Source organism: Labrus bergylta, chromosome 14 (assembly GCF_963930695.1).
Source record: "Labrus bergylta chromosome 14, fLabBer1.1, whole genome shotgun sequence".
Lineage (NCBI taxonomy): Eukaryota > Metazoa > Chordata > Actinopteri > Labriformes > Labridae > Labrus > Labrus bergylta.
The window spans coordinates 26745034-26763073 of NC_089208.1; the positions used below are offsets into that span (position 1 = coordinate 26745034).

Below are 18040 nucleotides of genomic sequence, written 5' to 3' on the forward strand. Positions count from 1 at the left end.
GTTTTAAACAAATACAAACTCTAAACCTTAGAGTGACTTTTTGCAGGAGAACTGACCTCTGTTTTTTTCTTCCACCATGTCTTCCACTCAGCCATTATGGACATGCAACAATCAACCAAAACTTCAACATGAACCTGTATTTCAAGTGTAATGCAAATATGAAAAATCAATGGACAACCCATACTATTCAAATGTTTTTTTCTTCTGACTTTTTTTTATTTTGTAATTAAAGTCATCATTTGCCTCGTACTTGAAGATCCAGTGATTATACTCCAAGCCTTTTTTCAGGTTCTGCTGCTGCTGGAAATCGACCTGATCGTACTGATCTGGCACACTGTTAAAGGTCATTCACATCTCGATGTCACTTAAAAGTCATCGAGGTCTCCACAGTCAAACGTAAATGTCATGTGTCAGTCAGTTGTCAGTTTTGTCAGTTGTTCATTTGGCTTGAAGCAAAAGTCACAAGTACTTGAAACGATGAGACCCAGGAACTACTTTTTCAGTAATCTAAAGGTTCCTTCAGATGTTTGTTGGCACTGGGAGACTAAAGACTCACAAAGGTCAGACTGAATAGTCAGCTAGTTTTACACTCATTTTTGCACCCTCCTATATAATCATGATGTCTTCAAAACAACAACACAGAATCTACAATAAAAAAGATGAAGGAGATTACTAGTTAGACTGACTCATATACTTACAATAATTCCAGTCTGGCATGTAGAAGAAGAATAAATAACTACAAACCTCCTGGTTCATTGCAGCACATTAAAAAGTATGCTATCATAAAAGCATTAAGCATACCCTGCTTCATCATATATTTTAGTTAGAATAATAAACCGTCATTTGCAATAATGAACATCTTGATGTATTGGAGAAGATACTTAACCCAAAATGTTTCCTGAGAGTTGGCTCACTTTCTCATAAACCTCTGGAGCATCAGATGTTTTAATGAAACCAGTGCAGTTCCTTCAAGAGATTTAGCCGAGTGGAGTTTAGTTTTTTTGTAATGTTGGCACCAGGAATAGTTGCATGTTGTTGGTAGGAAAGGTTAGTATCAGTGTGGTCACTACCTGGAGCTTGCATGTACAGAGCCCGGGTCTGTTGAAGGTGGCAATGCTTTTTTGGCTGTGATGGAACATGTGGTAAGGTAGGTAAGATATGTATATGGTTTTTTTTTGTTTTGTTTTTAATACTCGATTAATCTCTAAGGAACATTCTGGTTTAAACCTCTGTTATAGAAAGAAATGCTTCTCACACTTATAGGCCTGAATCACACACATACACAACCAGGACCTGTGGACATGTATCAGTGGAGAGATGTCAGAGTGGGGGCTGCTACACACTGCTATGCAGGGAGCGCACCAGAGCAGTTGAGGGTTTCGATGCCTTGCTCAAGGGCACCTCGGCAGTACTCAGGAAGTGCCCTGCATGGCACCAAACAAACTCCCAAATTTTGTCCGCACCAGGACTTGAACCGTTCCTTCTGTTCCCAACCCAAGTCCCTACAGACTGAGCTACTGAGCCACATGAAGGTTCTGCATGTAGGCATGGTGGGGGGGGGGGGGGGGGGAGCTAGGGCCTTCACGATTTGTCATCAATCAATCAATCAATCAATCATTGTATAGCACCAATTCATAACAAGTGTTATCTCGAGACACTTCACAAAAGAGCATATGGAATAATATGCAGCAAGGGTTTCTCCTTGGTTGGGACGACAGAGTCCACTGCTGGGCGTCAGGAGAAGTCTGGTGGTTGTAGATCCAGATCACCTCGCTGTCTTCTATAGAGCCTGGCTTCTGCTGCCAGGGTAAGGCCTCCTGGGCTTCTGGCACGGAAGGCGTCATGGGAGTAATCAGATGAAACACCGGTGAAGTGAGGTTCCCACTAGACGACCGTATGATGTACTGGCTCCTGCTGCCCATCAGTCTACAAGGTTGAGTTGTGGGGGACAGAAGGGGCCGTGTATTAGGGTAGGTATCAGGGTTGTCACTGCCTAGAACGGAGCCTGGGTCAGTTTAAGGTGACATCACTGTTTTGGTAAAGCATAGGGGCATAATTGGGATGAAGGGCGTATTCACAGAGTCCCCCTTTTAATTACACATTTAATTGGAGCAGCATCCCCAGACCTTTATTCATTTGGAGTTTGCTTCACCCTTATGCTTTGTTTAGAAAAAACCCCTTCCTTGAGTATGACTTTGTCAACCCAAAACACTTTGTTTTAATGTTCCCTCCCATGCGAGCCCTGTCGTAACAAAAGTCTTCACTCAGACCAAAAAATAAAATAAATAAAAACAAAAAGTGTCTTGTTGCTGAAGTTCTGTTTGTTTCCTAATCCCCTCTACCTCATTCTTCCCCCAAACTTCACAGAGCATTGCACCTGGCTGAGTGCTGCTCTGTGCGCCAAGAAGCATGAAATCACTGAAGTCTCTCCTCTGACAGAGCAACACACACTCTCTCTCTCTCTCTCTCTCTCTCTCTCTCTCTCTCTCTCTCTCTCTCTCTCCCCTCTCTGTGCACCTGAGACGAGGCGTGCATTACCCTCCACTGCTCTGCAGACGCCCTCCGTGTCCTAGCATACACAGGCTGACTAACTCACAGGCTCAGACACATATACATGAACATTATGTTTCTTCTCTCAGTGCTCTGTGATAAGATGCTGCAGCACATGCCTTTGTGTTGGTCCACAGATGGAGGTGATGGAGGTGGCAGCAGAGTGAAAACATGAAAGCGAATCTTCAAAAGAGCATGTAAGACGTGGGGGATGAATGCACTGATATGTGACTGACAGGCCGGTTCAGGGTCTCATACTGCAGTTTACAGCAGGACCACCTTTTTGTTGTAGTATGCTGCTTACACAACACATAGATCTGGAAAGTTTTTCTCTTGATGACTTCCCCTGCAATTAGACATATCTTAACAAAACACTGCTCACCTCCTTAAGTTTCCCGTACAGCTTGCTTATCTCTAATTGATTGGGTATGAAGATATGAGGCTGCTGAGTCTGAGTCGGCTTTATATGTGATTTTTTGATCCAGCAGATGTCGCCCTTGAGCACCAGGATGAAACCAAAAAATCTTGCGCTGCATTGTTGTGTTAGCATGCTAATGCTAGTGATCTTTATTATGCTCGTATCTTCACACTGCATGTAAATGTACCTGAAATGAGCGTGATCTAGAAACACAGTTAAGCAGTGAGTACAGTATGTTATTCTTCTTTTATCTAGTCCCTCAATTAAACAACTTTTATACGTGAGGGGAGGAGTCAGCCGGCCGTCCGGGCGATGTAAACAAACTGAAGATAGGACTCTGAAAACTCTGAAAACATCACAGACAGTGGGACTCGGGTGTTAAACCCATTGTAGACAGTCATGACTCAGAGTTATTTTCAGAGGATATACTTGATTTCTATTATATTTAAGTTTGGAAAATCACATATAAAGCCTTTAGACCTGGTGGGTCACCTGATACCAGATGGGGACAGGGAAAGGTGTTTTAGTACAAATGGCTGAAAAACAGGGAAATTAAGAATTTTCTTTAAAGGATTAAAAACAAATGTTCCACGCTGTGCTGGCAGTGTGAAAACAGTGTGCATTGTTCAATTCAGCCAACTATGGGTACCTCCCCTAGAAGCCACAGGCCCCACTTTGGGAATCACTGCCCTATAGCTGATACAGCAGTATCAAAAATATTTACATATAACCAAGGCTTTGGTCAGGGTCCTTAACTTCTACTCAGCTGTCTGAGTTGGCTTTATTGCGTTATAATAATTATAGAGAACACAGGCTAAGACGGGGTCATGCAGAACTTGCTGACATCAGAAATTTCCTCAGGATTTCTCTTTTTTTAAGCGTCTCTTGGTTTTCTAAAAAGCTTCATTCAGATGACCTCAGTTATTTTAAGTGAGACACGGCTAGAAGACCAGGTCAGAAACGGAAAGGGTTCATTTGTGAAGTGAGTTAAATATACACTTAAAGAATGTTTTCATTTGAAATAATGTTACTTAGTAAGTAGGTAAAGTTTTATTTATATAGCATTTTTCACAGACATTGGCCCCAAAGTGCTTTACAAGGACACAACATAAATAGGGAAAGACTGTCACAGAGCCACAGATAAGATCAAAAACACAGTCCATCTTACACCCACATTCACACTTTATTAAACACTTAAACACTCTTATATTCACTAAGATAATGTGTATTTGGAGTACATTTTCTCCTTGGTATTATTATCTTTATTCCAGAAGCAAAAGTTAAGTTTAGAAATCTGTGTGGCAGAAGAAGAAGAAGAAACAAACTGACACAAGCAAATATTATGTTTCAGATTTGGGTGTATAGTACCAACAGTATCTACAGTATCTGTGTTAAGCTTTTGTGTTTAGAGGATTGTCTCATCTTGTTATATTTCGATCTTCTGGTATCAGTCAGATTTTGTAGCCTGCAGCCACAGAGCGACCCCCACGCAATAAATCCCAATGTAACCCCTGAATGAAACAAGTAAAAGTCTTGCAGTGATAATCCTGCTTAAATTAAAGGACACACATGTGTTCAGCGAAATCTACTTAAAGGATTTGGAGTGAAAACAGTGGCTGCAGAACAGAAGTCCCCATGTGAGTGATGTTTGATATGAATGTATTAGTTTGATATAACTGATGTCTCATATGCATCATTTCACTGTTGTAGCTCCTCGAGGTGGATGTATGATTGGTCAAAAGGCAAAATTGGTAATTTAATCATCTGGATTCATAATTCATTAAAGTTAATTTTGCCAACACACACATCTTGTCTTGGGATCTCCTGAGCTCTAATGCGTCATAGGTTGCTCGGGATCGTTGGTGGATTACTTTTGACTCGTCATTTGAGCTGTCTGAGAGTCTTTTAGAGGTCAAATATAAAACTCCTTTTCAACCAGTGTAAATAAGTCTCAGAGCTCCTTAAAACATGTATGTGAAGTTTCTTGTTCTAAATCCACTCTGATCCTGTATTTGATCATGTCTATAAACCCCTCTATTTCAGCCCTGATCAGTACAAGCTGTTTCTGTGTCTGTACCTTTAAATATGTAAATGAGCTGTGTCTGAACACGCCCCCTCTCTGGAAGGTCTCGGGTGTCTCAGTCTTTCTTGCTCCATGTCCTATTGTTTATGGTGAGAAGGCAGACTTAGAGGGCAGAACAAACACCTAGCTGTGGGAGTGTCACCCACCTGGGGGAGGGGTTACTGCCCTTTGTGATGTCATGAAGGGAAAATCTCCAAACGGCCTGTTTGAGCACACATTTTCTGAAAAGTGGAGCAGGAAAAAGAGGGTGAGGACAGACCTTTCTCATAAGTGCGGGGTTTTTAGACAGACTAGGGAAACATATTGGTGACATGCATGTTAAAGTGTATTTTGCGTAATATGTGACCTTTAAAAATACTGTTTGAGATGGCTTAACCACATTGTAGAGGCTACTTTTCAAAGTGAAATGAGACATTCAAAGATGTGAGGGAGTCTTTTTATTCTATCACTGTGACAACAGGAGAGACTGCAGAGGCTTATCAACAGTGAGCCTAGAGGGACAAAACAGTGTGCGATTAAAATATGTATACATTCATTTCAGACCTCATTTAATCTTGGTTAACTAGTTAATGCTGAAAACCAATCAAGTAATCACTGAACTGGTTGATTCAACATTTATTCCTCAACTTTTTGCACACTGCAACCAAAAAGTAAACAATACTCCTTCTACTGCAGGTTGTTAAACTGTTCAAGTATAAATGAATATGATATGTCTATCATGTATATGTCTTTTTACAAGTACATTCATAATAATAATAATAATAATAATAACTTTATTTATATAGTACCTTTTAAAAACACAGGTTTACAAAGTGCTTTGACAAAAAGCAAAAACAAGAACAAACTAAACCAAACACAGAAGAACATAAACAACAGCAAGAACATAACAAATGCAAAATACTAAAAATAATTAAATACAATTTAACAGAAAAGAACCCATAGTGCACGATACCCAGCAGACATATAGAACCCGACCATCACAAGAACCATCATAAGAACCCAGGAAACACAAGAACCATCATAAGAACCATCATAAGAACCCAGGCAACACAAGAACCATCATAAGAACCATCATAAGAACCCAGGAAACACAAGAACCATCACAAGAACCATCATAAGAACCCAGGAAACACAAGAACCATCATAAGAACCATCATAAGAACCCAGGCAACACAAGAACCCAACAACACGAGCTGAGACCAAGAGGACCAAAGATTTAAAAAGACGTAAGAAACTGAAAGAGCTGAAAGCAAATAAAAAGATAACAGCAATAAGAAGATAAGAGCAGTAAAAGAAATAGAAACAAGAAACAATAGAAACAATATATATATATATATATATATATATATATATATAAAACATAAATAGACAAAATAAGTAAAGTAGAACATGAGAGCCATAAGAGCGGTGAAGGGAAAAGAAACAGTAATACGAGATAAGAGCATAAATAAAAAAAACAGTAAGAAGTAAAAGAAGATAAAAATAGTAAAACCAGTAAGAAAAGACATTAAGAAGATGACATCACATGAAAGCAAGTCTGTGAAAGTATGTTTTAAGAAGGGATTTAAAATAACTATACACTGCATAGTCTTCTAAAGACATATTACCATTGAATTACTTTTTGTTCATTTAATTGATATTTGGCCAAGTATAGAAAACATATAGTTTTGAAAAGACTAGGTGATGACTCACAGCTTTTCAGACTCTGCAGAATGGGTATTTTATTTATTTATAAACTTCTCATGTTATCAGTGTGTAAATGTCTTAGACTGTCAAAGTGTTTTAAACTCTGGTTTTCATGCTCTTCATTGCAAAGACTAAGCCCATCCTTATGTGCCCCTACAGACAGAGATTATAATGCACATTATGTTAGCAGGTTGTTGGAAAGAGCAGATTTACGTGATTGACCTTCTACAGTGTGACCTGACACCCCTTACCCTTTATACACCCCCCCTCACCTCCCCTCCATCCCTGTATCCCTCCTTTCTCTCCCTCCTCTATAAATCATCCACCTCATTCATTAGGCCGGTGTCAGGGCCCGAACGCCCACCCGGGGCTGAAGGAAGAGGGCTGCCGGTCTGAGAGGAGAGAAAAGAGACAGAGACAGAAAGGGAATGATGAAAGGGAGGAGACGGCGTCGTTTAAAGCCACGTTCTCTTGTTCCAAAGTGCAACACACCAATTTCCATGTTAATTTGCCCTGTGACAGCCAAGATGGATGTTAGTGACTTTTTGGCTCAAGTAATGCATACAGACGTGAGCTCAGATGAAGCCATTATGTGGGCAGCAGGGTCACTGGATGAGGAGGTGGGGGGGGGGGGTTTAGAGGCTTGTAGGGTAACAAGACATACAACAGTTACGAGCTGTTATCAAGTCACCTGTGTGTTACCGTTTCAGTTTGTATTAACAATCATCTTTCAGATGAATCTGTAGTCTTTGGTTGACAGGACCAGCTTGATTCAAAGATAATCCACTTTCACACTGAAACATGTCAACCTAACAAAGACGCTTGCCGTTTTTTGGCAATAAACTTTAACTGTGGCTCAGTTGATTGAGTCATTGTCTATCAACTGGACAGTTGGGGGTTCGATCCCCGGCCTCTGCAGCAACATGTCTGATGTTTCCTTTGGCAAGACACTTAATCCGCAATTACTCCCACTGAGATCAGTGTGTGAATGGGTGTGAACAGGTGGGTGTGACATGCGGTGTAAAAGTGCTTTGAGTAGTCAGAAGACTAGAAAAGAAATAAAACAAGCTTGTCCATTTCTCTTCACTCCTGTTATGACTACTTTCAAATTTTACTGCAAATAACCTTTTCATCATATAATCATTACCTCAGAGTGTCTTTCTACAGCTGATGAACCTGCCTACATTTGGAACCTTTTTTAATGAACGTATCTCATCATGTGGAGCTTGTGTGGGCTGGTAATTAAAACTACGTGGCCTAAAAATACAAGAATTTAAGATTTGGAACTTTCTCACTTTGAAAATACAGTAAGTTAACTGTCTCTAACCAACATTAATTTATCTCTAATGGTGGTTATTTTAAACCTCGTTAATGGTAGAAAAAAATACTTTTTTTGTTCCATTGGCTGTGGTTCAGTGATGGAGTCGGTCGTCTCCTGCTGCTCCTGCAGCGATGTGTCCACTTTACCAGCTGCTTCATCGTTGGCGAGTGAAAGTGTATGACATGGATTTGTTAATACTGATGGTCACTTTTCATAGCAGCTTCTGTGTGTGAATGTGTAGGTGTGACCTGCGATGTTGAAGAGCTTTGAGAAGTCAGAAGACTAGAAAAGAGCTAAACAAGTTCAAGACATTTCAATTCCAAGACTGACAGAAGAAGAAACAGACTGCAAAATACACTTTATAAATAGTTAATCATTGTTTTTCTTTACCATAAGAGTTCTAGAGATACATCGTTTTCGTATGATAGTGACAGCAGGCTCTCATTAGATGTGAAATATGCAGGTGCAGAATACTGTGTGTGTGTGTGTGTGTGTGTGTGTGTGTGTGTGTGTGTGTGTGTGTGTGTGTGTGTGTGTGTGTGTGTGTGTGTGTGTGTGTTTCTGTTGTGAACTGGCCCTGCGTGACTGACAGGGCAGTATTGAAACAGATCACTGCTATGGGTGCCATTGATTTCCAGTTAATTGAATGATTACCACTTTAGCATGCAGCACCACGGCTCACCACGGCTGTCAATCAATGTGAGCGCCTCACCACCACCTGAACCGCTGCCACATGTCACAATACCAACATTGTTATCGTTGTGTAACGCACATCAGGCACACTAATGAGTTTAAACCACAGAGACTCTGATCCATCCTGTTATATGGAGCTAAATATTTGGTTAACAGCATCACAGGAATGGTCTCTGTTTCCATCACGACTCCTCAGGGCGAGGCAGCTTTTAGTCCTTATTTCATTTTATGTAGTCTTAAAGGGCGACGGTGGCCTATTCGTTCGTGAGTGTGTCCCATATGTATGAAAGCTCCAAGCGTGCAGCCCAAGTTCCAATCCAACATATGGCTCCTTTCTTGGACATCATTCCCATAGACTGGCCAAAGCCTATCTGTTACGGCAGCGGGCTCCAGAGGCTCATCTGCAGCCGCCGCCATGCTGGAAATCTAAACACAGACAAAGAGTTTAGACTGAGGCAGGTGTTAAGCCTCATGAAAAACCAGTACATCATCATTTGATGTCATTTCACTAAATTAGGAACCTTCCTAACATAAAAAAGAAGTATTCAACCTGACCCCACAAGTCTTTAAACTGTTAATAATTCTAGTTATATTCCAAACATTTGACAATATGTACAAGTAAACGTGTTTATCTGACATCAAGTCTTCAAACAAGTGAATCGCTTATCAGTTGAAAGAACATTTCGTCAGGATTATTTAATCTGAACAGTATTCTATTTTTCCCGGTGATCTCCAGGGTATAGAGTTTTTTTTCAATGTGAAAGCATCATTATTGGATGCTAAATGATTTGACATCTTCTCAGTATTAGTGGTTTTATTGTGGCTGAACTGGTTTTAAGATATTTATGAGTTCTTTGACATTAGATGTATAACATGTTTTTAAAAAATGGAGGTAAATAAAAATGTTCCTGCTCTATTTTCAGGTCATTTTTGAGTTATATTTTCCCAATTTACCACTTTTTGATTTTGTATTTCACACTCACTCACCACTGACCACATTTTATGTCTGGTTGAACGGTAATTATCCATTTGGTGAAATAACAGAGTTACAGGACAGACAGGCAGTACATCTACATGAGTGAGTCCGTGTGTGTGTGTGTGTGTGTGTGTGTGTGTGTGTGTGTGTGTGTGTGTGTGTGTGTGTGTGTGTGTGCATGCTTTCAGGCCATGTCTAATATGGGTCAGTGGTCTGACATGCTATATAAAGCTGGTACTTTGGCATAGACCAAAAAAAATGTAAGGCACATTTCCCAAGGGTGGTGTGTGTGCGCTTTTGAGTTTGTGTGTGTGTGTGTGTGTGTGTGTGCATATGGATTTATAAGACAAGCTGAAGCAGACATACAGTAGTCCTTGATTCATTACTATGTGAGCCTCATAGTGTGTGGTCTGGGTCTGTGTGTATTTATGTGTGTGTGCTGCTCAGAGGAGCTGGGGGCTTCATGTAGAAACATATGGCCTTTAGTGAAGGAGACAGATGAAGGATAATCCCTTTGGCAGTCTAGTAAACACACAGACACACACACACAGACACACACACACACACACACACACACACACACACACACACACACACACACACACACACACACACACACACACACACACACACACACACACACACACACACACACAAACTAATAATCCAACACTTGCTGTGATGCATAAAGATTGTGACACAATCATTTAACACAGTTTAAAGCTAGAAACCCTGCGCAGACTTAATTATTCATGTTTGAAGTCTCTAGTTGCAGGTTTGCCTGACTTTATCTGACAATAAATGTAATTTAATTCAGCTGGTTTGTCTTCAAAATAAGTGAGAAGCCATGAAAAAGCTATAAATGAATTCTAACTTTGGCACAAAATCATAACCGGCTCCCCTTTTTCTTTTTCTTTTTCTTTTTTAAATAAATGACCCCCTTACCCTTCTATTACTTTGCATTTTTTCCATTTAAGGAAGTATTATTGAATGGTTTTGGCTTTAAAAAAAATCCTCCACACATGGACTCTGACTGTGGCATGGCTGCTCCTCTGTAGCGTCTAAATGAAATAGACAGGATAAGCACTTCTTAGCTCCACGCTCCCAGTCTCATCTGACCCCAAAGAAGCCCTGATACAGGACACGGATTATAGTTTGAAAAAAAAGAGCGTGATGTGCTGGACAGCTGCATGACACACACTCATCCTGAACACAGCCGTTAGGGAAATCATATTATTATCTCCAAGAAAATCAGCAGCTTTTCCTCCTTAATGCTCAAAACAATGTGATGTTGTTTGAATTAAATATCAAATCAGATAATGTACAAGTAATCTGCTTTAAGGATGGGGAAACAGGAAACACAGAGTCTGGTCAGCTGAAGGGAACTGGCAAAAAATAGTCAACCCCTCAGAAAAAGACATTCAGTTAAAATACAAAACTGCTGTTTAACTCCTGCTACCATTAAATGTGGTGTACCACAAGGTCCAATTCTAGGACCTCTTTTTTTAATTATTATTTATTATCCTGTTGGCCCGATCTTTAAAAAGGGGTGTAATGATACCTCGGAATACAAAATCAATACAACTATTGGTAGTTTAAACTGATTTTGACTGAAAATAAAAATTTAACCAGCAGAGGGTTTTTTTTAGCTTAAGAAGAGAGGTGTACTCTTTTGTGATTGCTTTCTCACTGTTTAAATTTAATACGTTTTAGTGGCCACAGCCACACACATATTCATCAGGATTTCTTTGTTTTAGGATCCCTGGTTGTTAGGGGATGGTATTATTTCCTGTGGACACTTTTATTCTGGATGTTGTTGGAACTGACCAAACACTGGTGTCAGTATCAATAAGTGTCCATTTTGTTAACCCCTTTGTACTTTATTTGGTTTTGCCAAACCTCTATGCCCCCCTCTGTTTGGTTGAGTTGGTATGGGGTTGACCTCTTCTAAAGGCCTAGTTCTTATCATTTTGGTTTGTACATTTTGTTTTATTTTTGGTAAAGATAAAAACACACATTTCCAGAAACGAAAAAAGAAAACTGTGGTCCTGTGTCTTACTGCTGGTCCTTCACAAAGGAGATGTTGTCTTTTGACACCATATCCTTTCACAAAAATACCTTTGTATTCAAACACATCAACCTACTTAACATATGTATATGTGTTTGCGCACAAAAAAAGTAGTGTTGTGATTTTGGATGTTACACTTGTAAAAACTTGTAAAAAAGTAAATGTCAACAAATGTTTTATAAATAAGCTGCTGCGGTGATGATTTTCCTACATTGAATTGAAAAAAATAACAATAGATCCCCAGTGTTTCAATTTTCTAATATAATGTGATAGATAGTCCATTATATCACCTTTATCATGATACATATGTATCTGACTCTTGCTAAGACACAGCCCAAGTTCTTAAAGCCTTTAACCTACAATAAATTATGCATAAAGAAAAAAGGACTTTATACTTTTCCTCCATCTTGACTCTAAAATAAAATTGACATGTTTTTTTAGGGTCATCACCACTTGGCTCTGTCTCGGTTAACCTTCAGCAATTTTAAATCAAAAGAAAATGCAAAAAAAATATTTTTCTCTTTAGCTTCACCTCTGTCTGATGTTGCACCCTGAGTCTACTTGTACCTTACTTCTATCGTACTTGTGGTCAATTTCTTTGGTTTTTATTTGCACTATGAAGCTTGACCTGACCCAAAGTTTAAAATAAATCACACCTTCCCTGTTCCTGTATATAAACACACAGTTTAAGGTCTAATTATTCTCTCCAATGGTCTGTAATTAAAAGCCATTATCAGGTAAAGCAGCAATGTTACTCTTGGTTAATCAAGGCAAACCGATGAGCTATAACATCACCTTCCTGCTTCACAGAGCCATTAGGAACAGCAGGGGTTAACGCAGTCCTGCCCACAGACCACAGAGGGACACAATGCTATTCAGACGGAGCTTCAATTCATCCTCAACAACAGAGACTCTCATGGCAAACAGTGAAGAACTCATGTTTAAAAGTGAAAACAATTTAACCAGAAGTGCAAATGCATTCAGTACGTTGGATATTTAAAAGGCTGTGGAGTTCTGGGATCATTTAAAGCGTGTATGAAGGGGTTTTAAAGCTCCTGCATGGACTTTTTAGCGGTTTATGAAACTGACTTAAATGAATACTGATGCCTTTTACAACCTTTAAAAGCAAACAAGACAATCAGGATAACGACTGGCAATTTCTGAATAGCTGTAATAAATGTCTGAAATCACTGCCGGGGGTAGGTTTCACACAAATAGGATAACTAAATGCTGCTGAAACAGTTTTTTTTTCCATGGCAGGAATCAAAGTGAGTGATACATTTGACTGTGAAATAAAGGATGAGATTTGTAGTCAACTAAAATGATACTTACATATGTTAGGTACAAAATCAGCAATGAGATAAAAGATACTACTTTGTCAACATGGGCGCCAAAAATCGACACAAATTAAAAGTTCCTCACAGCAGCTTTAATATAGAAAAAAAACACAAACAATTTGGGGATTCTTCCCAGTAAAGAAAAACTATTCTGCTTCAGTCAAAAAAACAACAACTTGAGTACAAACTGTATCATGGCAGGAGCTTTATTCTGCAGCTCATCTGGGACACATCATGTATCGAAAAAGTTAAATTGAGATCAACAAAAGTTTTATTCAAAATATCAAACACACATACTTTAAGGAGAAGGAAATAAAAATGAAAATTTCTTACAAAATGTTGATACTTCTACCATTAGTGGATTTATATATACAAATATTTAGGCATGCAAACACTAAGTTATGCATACAGCACATTTACTTATACAATACTTTCTGTTGAATGCTCATTAAAATTCAAGTTCAGTTAGTTTCATCAGTTCAATTTAATATAAACAAAATGACCTTCATTTTAAAATAAATCCTTTTTCTACGTTTGCTACTCTGAACGAGGGGTTGCACAGACTTGTCGACTTACTGACTGTGTCGACTTTACAGCTGACGACACTTTATATCTGATGTCGACTAATCGCTTATCACGTGAGCCGGCAAGTCTTTATCCAGCTCACGTTGATGCTCTCGTCTTTTTACACTCGAACCAGAATAGAAGACATCTAGAACCGTGACTGAGCAAGACTATAAGCTCAAATATATTTGCTTTTGAATCGAGCATACGCTTAGACAACCATCTGGGTCGAAAATGTTAATGTTCACATTTTTGACTATGTACAACGCGAGTTGCTGGAGGATTCCTCTAGAGGGAGCACCACATAAATCAGACCACATAAAACACTGAAGTACTTTTTCCAGATTTGCAGAGTGTCATTTAAACAAACATTGAATTGTTTTGGACTGCTCTCTGGTGTCTCTGATGTTGTCACATTCAGTCTCATCACCTCACAACTCTACACTGCTCCTAGTGGACATATGTATAAAAACCAACGCTCCAAGTATACCAAGGGCTTATGACAAGTAGAATACTGTTTACCAGATTTTTTTTGCCTTACCAAGTGTAACTTTTCTTTCTTAACATGGGAGTTGTAGCACAGCGGTTATGGTTGCATACTTTATTGCAGTTATTGCAACCTGCTGTTTCTTCATGTGTTAACTGTCTACATTCAGCAGCATGCTGTATGCATCAAGTTTAGCAAATGAACTTTTTTCTGGTTGCAAAGCCTTTCCTTCTCTTGTGGTTTTATTGATAACTTCATCAGTGACTAGTCCACATCAACTCGTCTATTATCACAAGACTGTCGACTTTTAAAAAATCTGAAGTCGTGCAACTCCCTGCTCTGAACTACATTAAGTGCCGTCTAATGCAAACATTGAGAACCATTAAAAAAGTCAACGAGGTGATCAAAGACAAAAACATTCTTAAAATATAAAATAAATCTCCAGGAAACAGTATGACAGTAAATCATTTGGAATGTGTTTAAAACTCTTTAAATAACATTTGTTGAATCTGCTGAATATATATTTACACTTGATGAGTGAAAAACTGTAAAAAGAAATCATTGTTTTGTAGATTTTCAGCGATAATAAAAATCACTGCTAAGGATAACGAGAAACAAACATGTGCCGAGAGGAAAATCTCCAGCACGTTTTTTTTTTTTTTGTTTCTGCCTAATGACTGCTTTCTCACCGTCTCGCATCCTGTCTTGTGTGTCTTTCTGGCCTTTTAAAAAAAAAAACAGTCAGGGTGAGAACATCCCACGGGAAGTATCTCATTATCCTCCTCTCTAATGAGAGGAGAGGATACAGAGAGAGGGGGAAAAAAACTTTTGATGGACGCCATTTGCAAAATAGTAGCTGGAACTGCTGTGAGGTAAACTGGAAACATTTCAACAGGGGAAAAAAGGCGTGCAGAGATGATACATCCAATCAAAAGTTGTCTCCAATTATCTATTCTTCAATGGGAAAACGCATGTCAAACCCTTCATATTCAGACTCTAAAACCATTTCCAGCACGTCCAAAAATGAAACTTGTCAGTTTCATGTCTCCTTTTTTTTCTTGCAGTTTGACATGGCTATGAGGTGTTTCTGAAGTCCACATGATTCAGTTGCTTAGATTTTTTTTTTACTCTTCTGGCGTTGTCTCTAAGTGTCAAAGGGTCTGCTGCTCCTTCCAGGATAGTGCGCTCTGTACTGAGCCTCCATCTCCTCCATCCAGGCCATGCTCCAGTCCCACGCAGGAACCGGCTCCAGCTCCCCGAATGAGTCTCCGTCTCCTCTGAATGACGGGTACAAGGCGCTGAGTGGGGAGGCCGGCGGAGAGAAGTCTGCACACGGAGAGAGGACGACATGTTGACATGAGTTTCACAACAAAGTGGAGGGATTAAATTAAAACGGAAAGCGTTTCTTTTTTTGCCTTCAGAGAAAAATAAACATTTGTAAAACCTCTAAGGAGAAAGGGGGGGGGGGGGGGCCTTTGAAGCAGCTGTCTGTCACTGAGAATAAAACTAATATGTTGTTCTTTAATATGTTTGAGGCAAAGAAACAAACATTGGCCAATTCACATCATCCACATTCTGCTCTCTAAACATACTGGTACATTTCAAAGACCTCACAAGAGAAGCTGTCCGGGAGTAATAATAGTTTTACTAAGATGAAGGGTACAAGCTATAGAAAATCTTCAAATGAACGTGGGAGTGTGACAGTGCGTATTACACAGTGTGTGAGTCAGTAACCAGCCTGTTCCTGCTGATCTACTGTTTCCAGTGATTAGACTCACTGACTATCCTGACTGACTAGAAGCACACTTTAATTGACCTCTGTGTGGCACTGAATTGTTAATTTAATTCTCCCCTTAAAGGAGCAATCTGTAAGATACCAACAGAATGAAATGATAAAATGAGCTTACTATATTATCAGACATTAAGGAAACATGCTATGTTGAAGTGCTGGCTTCTCTGTCAACGATGCAGCAGCCAGTATGTCCTCCTTCTAACTTTAGATTCTGCTCCTGAATGCTCTGGATTTGTTTGGACCAGAGAAGGTAGGCGGTTTAAAGGCACCCCCACACGGCCGTTTTGGACGCCCCTCGGATTGCAAGATTTGAGAAGAGTTATCACTGCAAACCAATAGGTGTTTGTGGGCTAGTGAACTGGTTCAGATATAACTGATACTACCTGAGCTACGCTTCTGCATTCTTCTAATAAACTCCACGAGAAGAAACGTGCTCAAACTAGGATCAATATTGGAGATGCTTTTAAAAAATGGAGAGAGGTTAGAACACAGAAAGGTTTACAGACCCATGCAGAGCTGGATAAACACTGAAGCTTCAGGGTCTGCTTCATGGCAACCTGCGTTCACATTGACTCGAGGGGGCAGGGGGCGGGGGGGAGACAGCTCTCCCTATAGTTTGGAATTTGGACTGTAGTACCCATTTCAAACACTAGGTGTCAGAGTTACATATTGCTCCTTTAACTTTTGAGTCACATGGATGTCTGACCTCAGTCATAAGTTGATGCAGATAAGTCTATAAATCTTAAATCCTGGATATTTTAACACCATTTTTTGAACCTTATTTAACTGATGGATAATACTTTTGGTCATGTTCAGTAGTTTGTCTTAGTGCACATCTGGCCCTAAAGCTGGAGTCTACAACGTTTTTTAATCTGAGGGCTACTTTGAAAAAAGAAGATGCAGAGAGCCAAGAGCTACAGTACTCAAGCTACTACGTCACATCAGTGATTTATTTACATAATGCAGCAAATAAACCAGCTGGATCTAGTTTTTGTTAAGGCATGTCCAATGTCAATATCTAAAATCACAACATCTTAAATTAACATCACTACTGCTGTATGTCAAATAGATGTTCTGTATGTTTCATACTTGTGTTGTATAGCTCGTTATATCAATGTATCACACATCAATCCATCAAAAGCTCTTCTATGAAGGAAAATAAATCATCAAACACCATGTGATCAAACAGCTTACTGGACGATATTACCAGAGACTTCAGGGCAAGCTTTTTAAAAGGATCACTGCAGATTTGTTTAGTAACTGGACTCATGACTCATGAGTTGCTGGTCTACTGCTGCCTCCACAGGTTAGTTTTCCAAAGGTAAAAACTGGCACACATTTAAATCAGGCACATTTCCTTTCAAGTCACATTCTTTTCAGTACTATCATCACTCTTCAGTCAATTACACCAAAATATATGAAACAGGGCTGAGGTTAAATAAAGTAAAGAAAGAAAAAAAAAATCAGAACCCTGGATTAGCAAGTGTGCCACAAGTTTAATGTGATTGGAGGCTTTGGACTCATTATTAATCTTCAACATCAGCCACTGTCAGTCTTCAAAATCAAGCTGAAAACACCAAGGTTTTCCCCAGTGCTAAGCTGTATGTGTGAATGAGAGCTGAGGCAGAAAAGAGCCCAAAGAGAGCGTATACTGCAGATGGAATAAGGCTGATTGTTGCCTGCAGAGGGAGAGCAGTGACTGATGAGGTGACACAGGAAGAAAGGATGACTCATCTAGATGTTCAATCTGCTGAAAGGTCTTAAGTAATTGCCTGAGGCCACCTCAGATATTAGACTTAAGGTCTCAGTCTGTTACAGTGACTGACAGACACAGAAAATCTTCTTAGAGTTGTATCTCCAAAAAGTGTTGAGCACTGAGCACACCTAATCCAAAAAAGGGTATTCTTTGAACATGTTTATCATATTAAACATCAATGTGATAGTTAAACTTAGAAGTCACTTGTTTTCTGACTAAATGTTGCATTTGATAGATTTGTTAGATGTTATATCTGCTTAGAGGGCTGCATTAAGAATATTACAGAGACAGAGGGCTCCATCTAGTGGA

At 39.4% G+C, this 18040-nt stretch overlaps 1 protein-coding gene across 2 annotated transcripts in view; it reads right to left on the minus strand.

Annotated features, from left to right (window-relative positions):
- Nucleotides 1–13202: 13202 nt before the first annotated feature.
- robo4 (roundabout, axon guidance receptor, homolog 4 (Drosophila)) overlaps nt 13203–18040 on the minus strand; it is a 30896-nt gene continuing 26058 nt past the window's right edge. For both annotated transcript variants that reach the window (XM_065963098.1, XM_020629301.3), the window contains exon 19: nt 13203–15509. In XM_065963098.1, the coding sequence (XP_065819170.1) occupies nt 15328–15509 (182 nt within the window). In that variant the 3' untranslated portion in view covers nt 13203–15327. The remainder of the gene's footprint in view (nt 15510–18040) is intronic.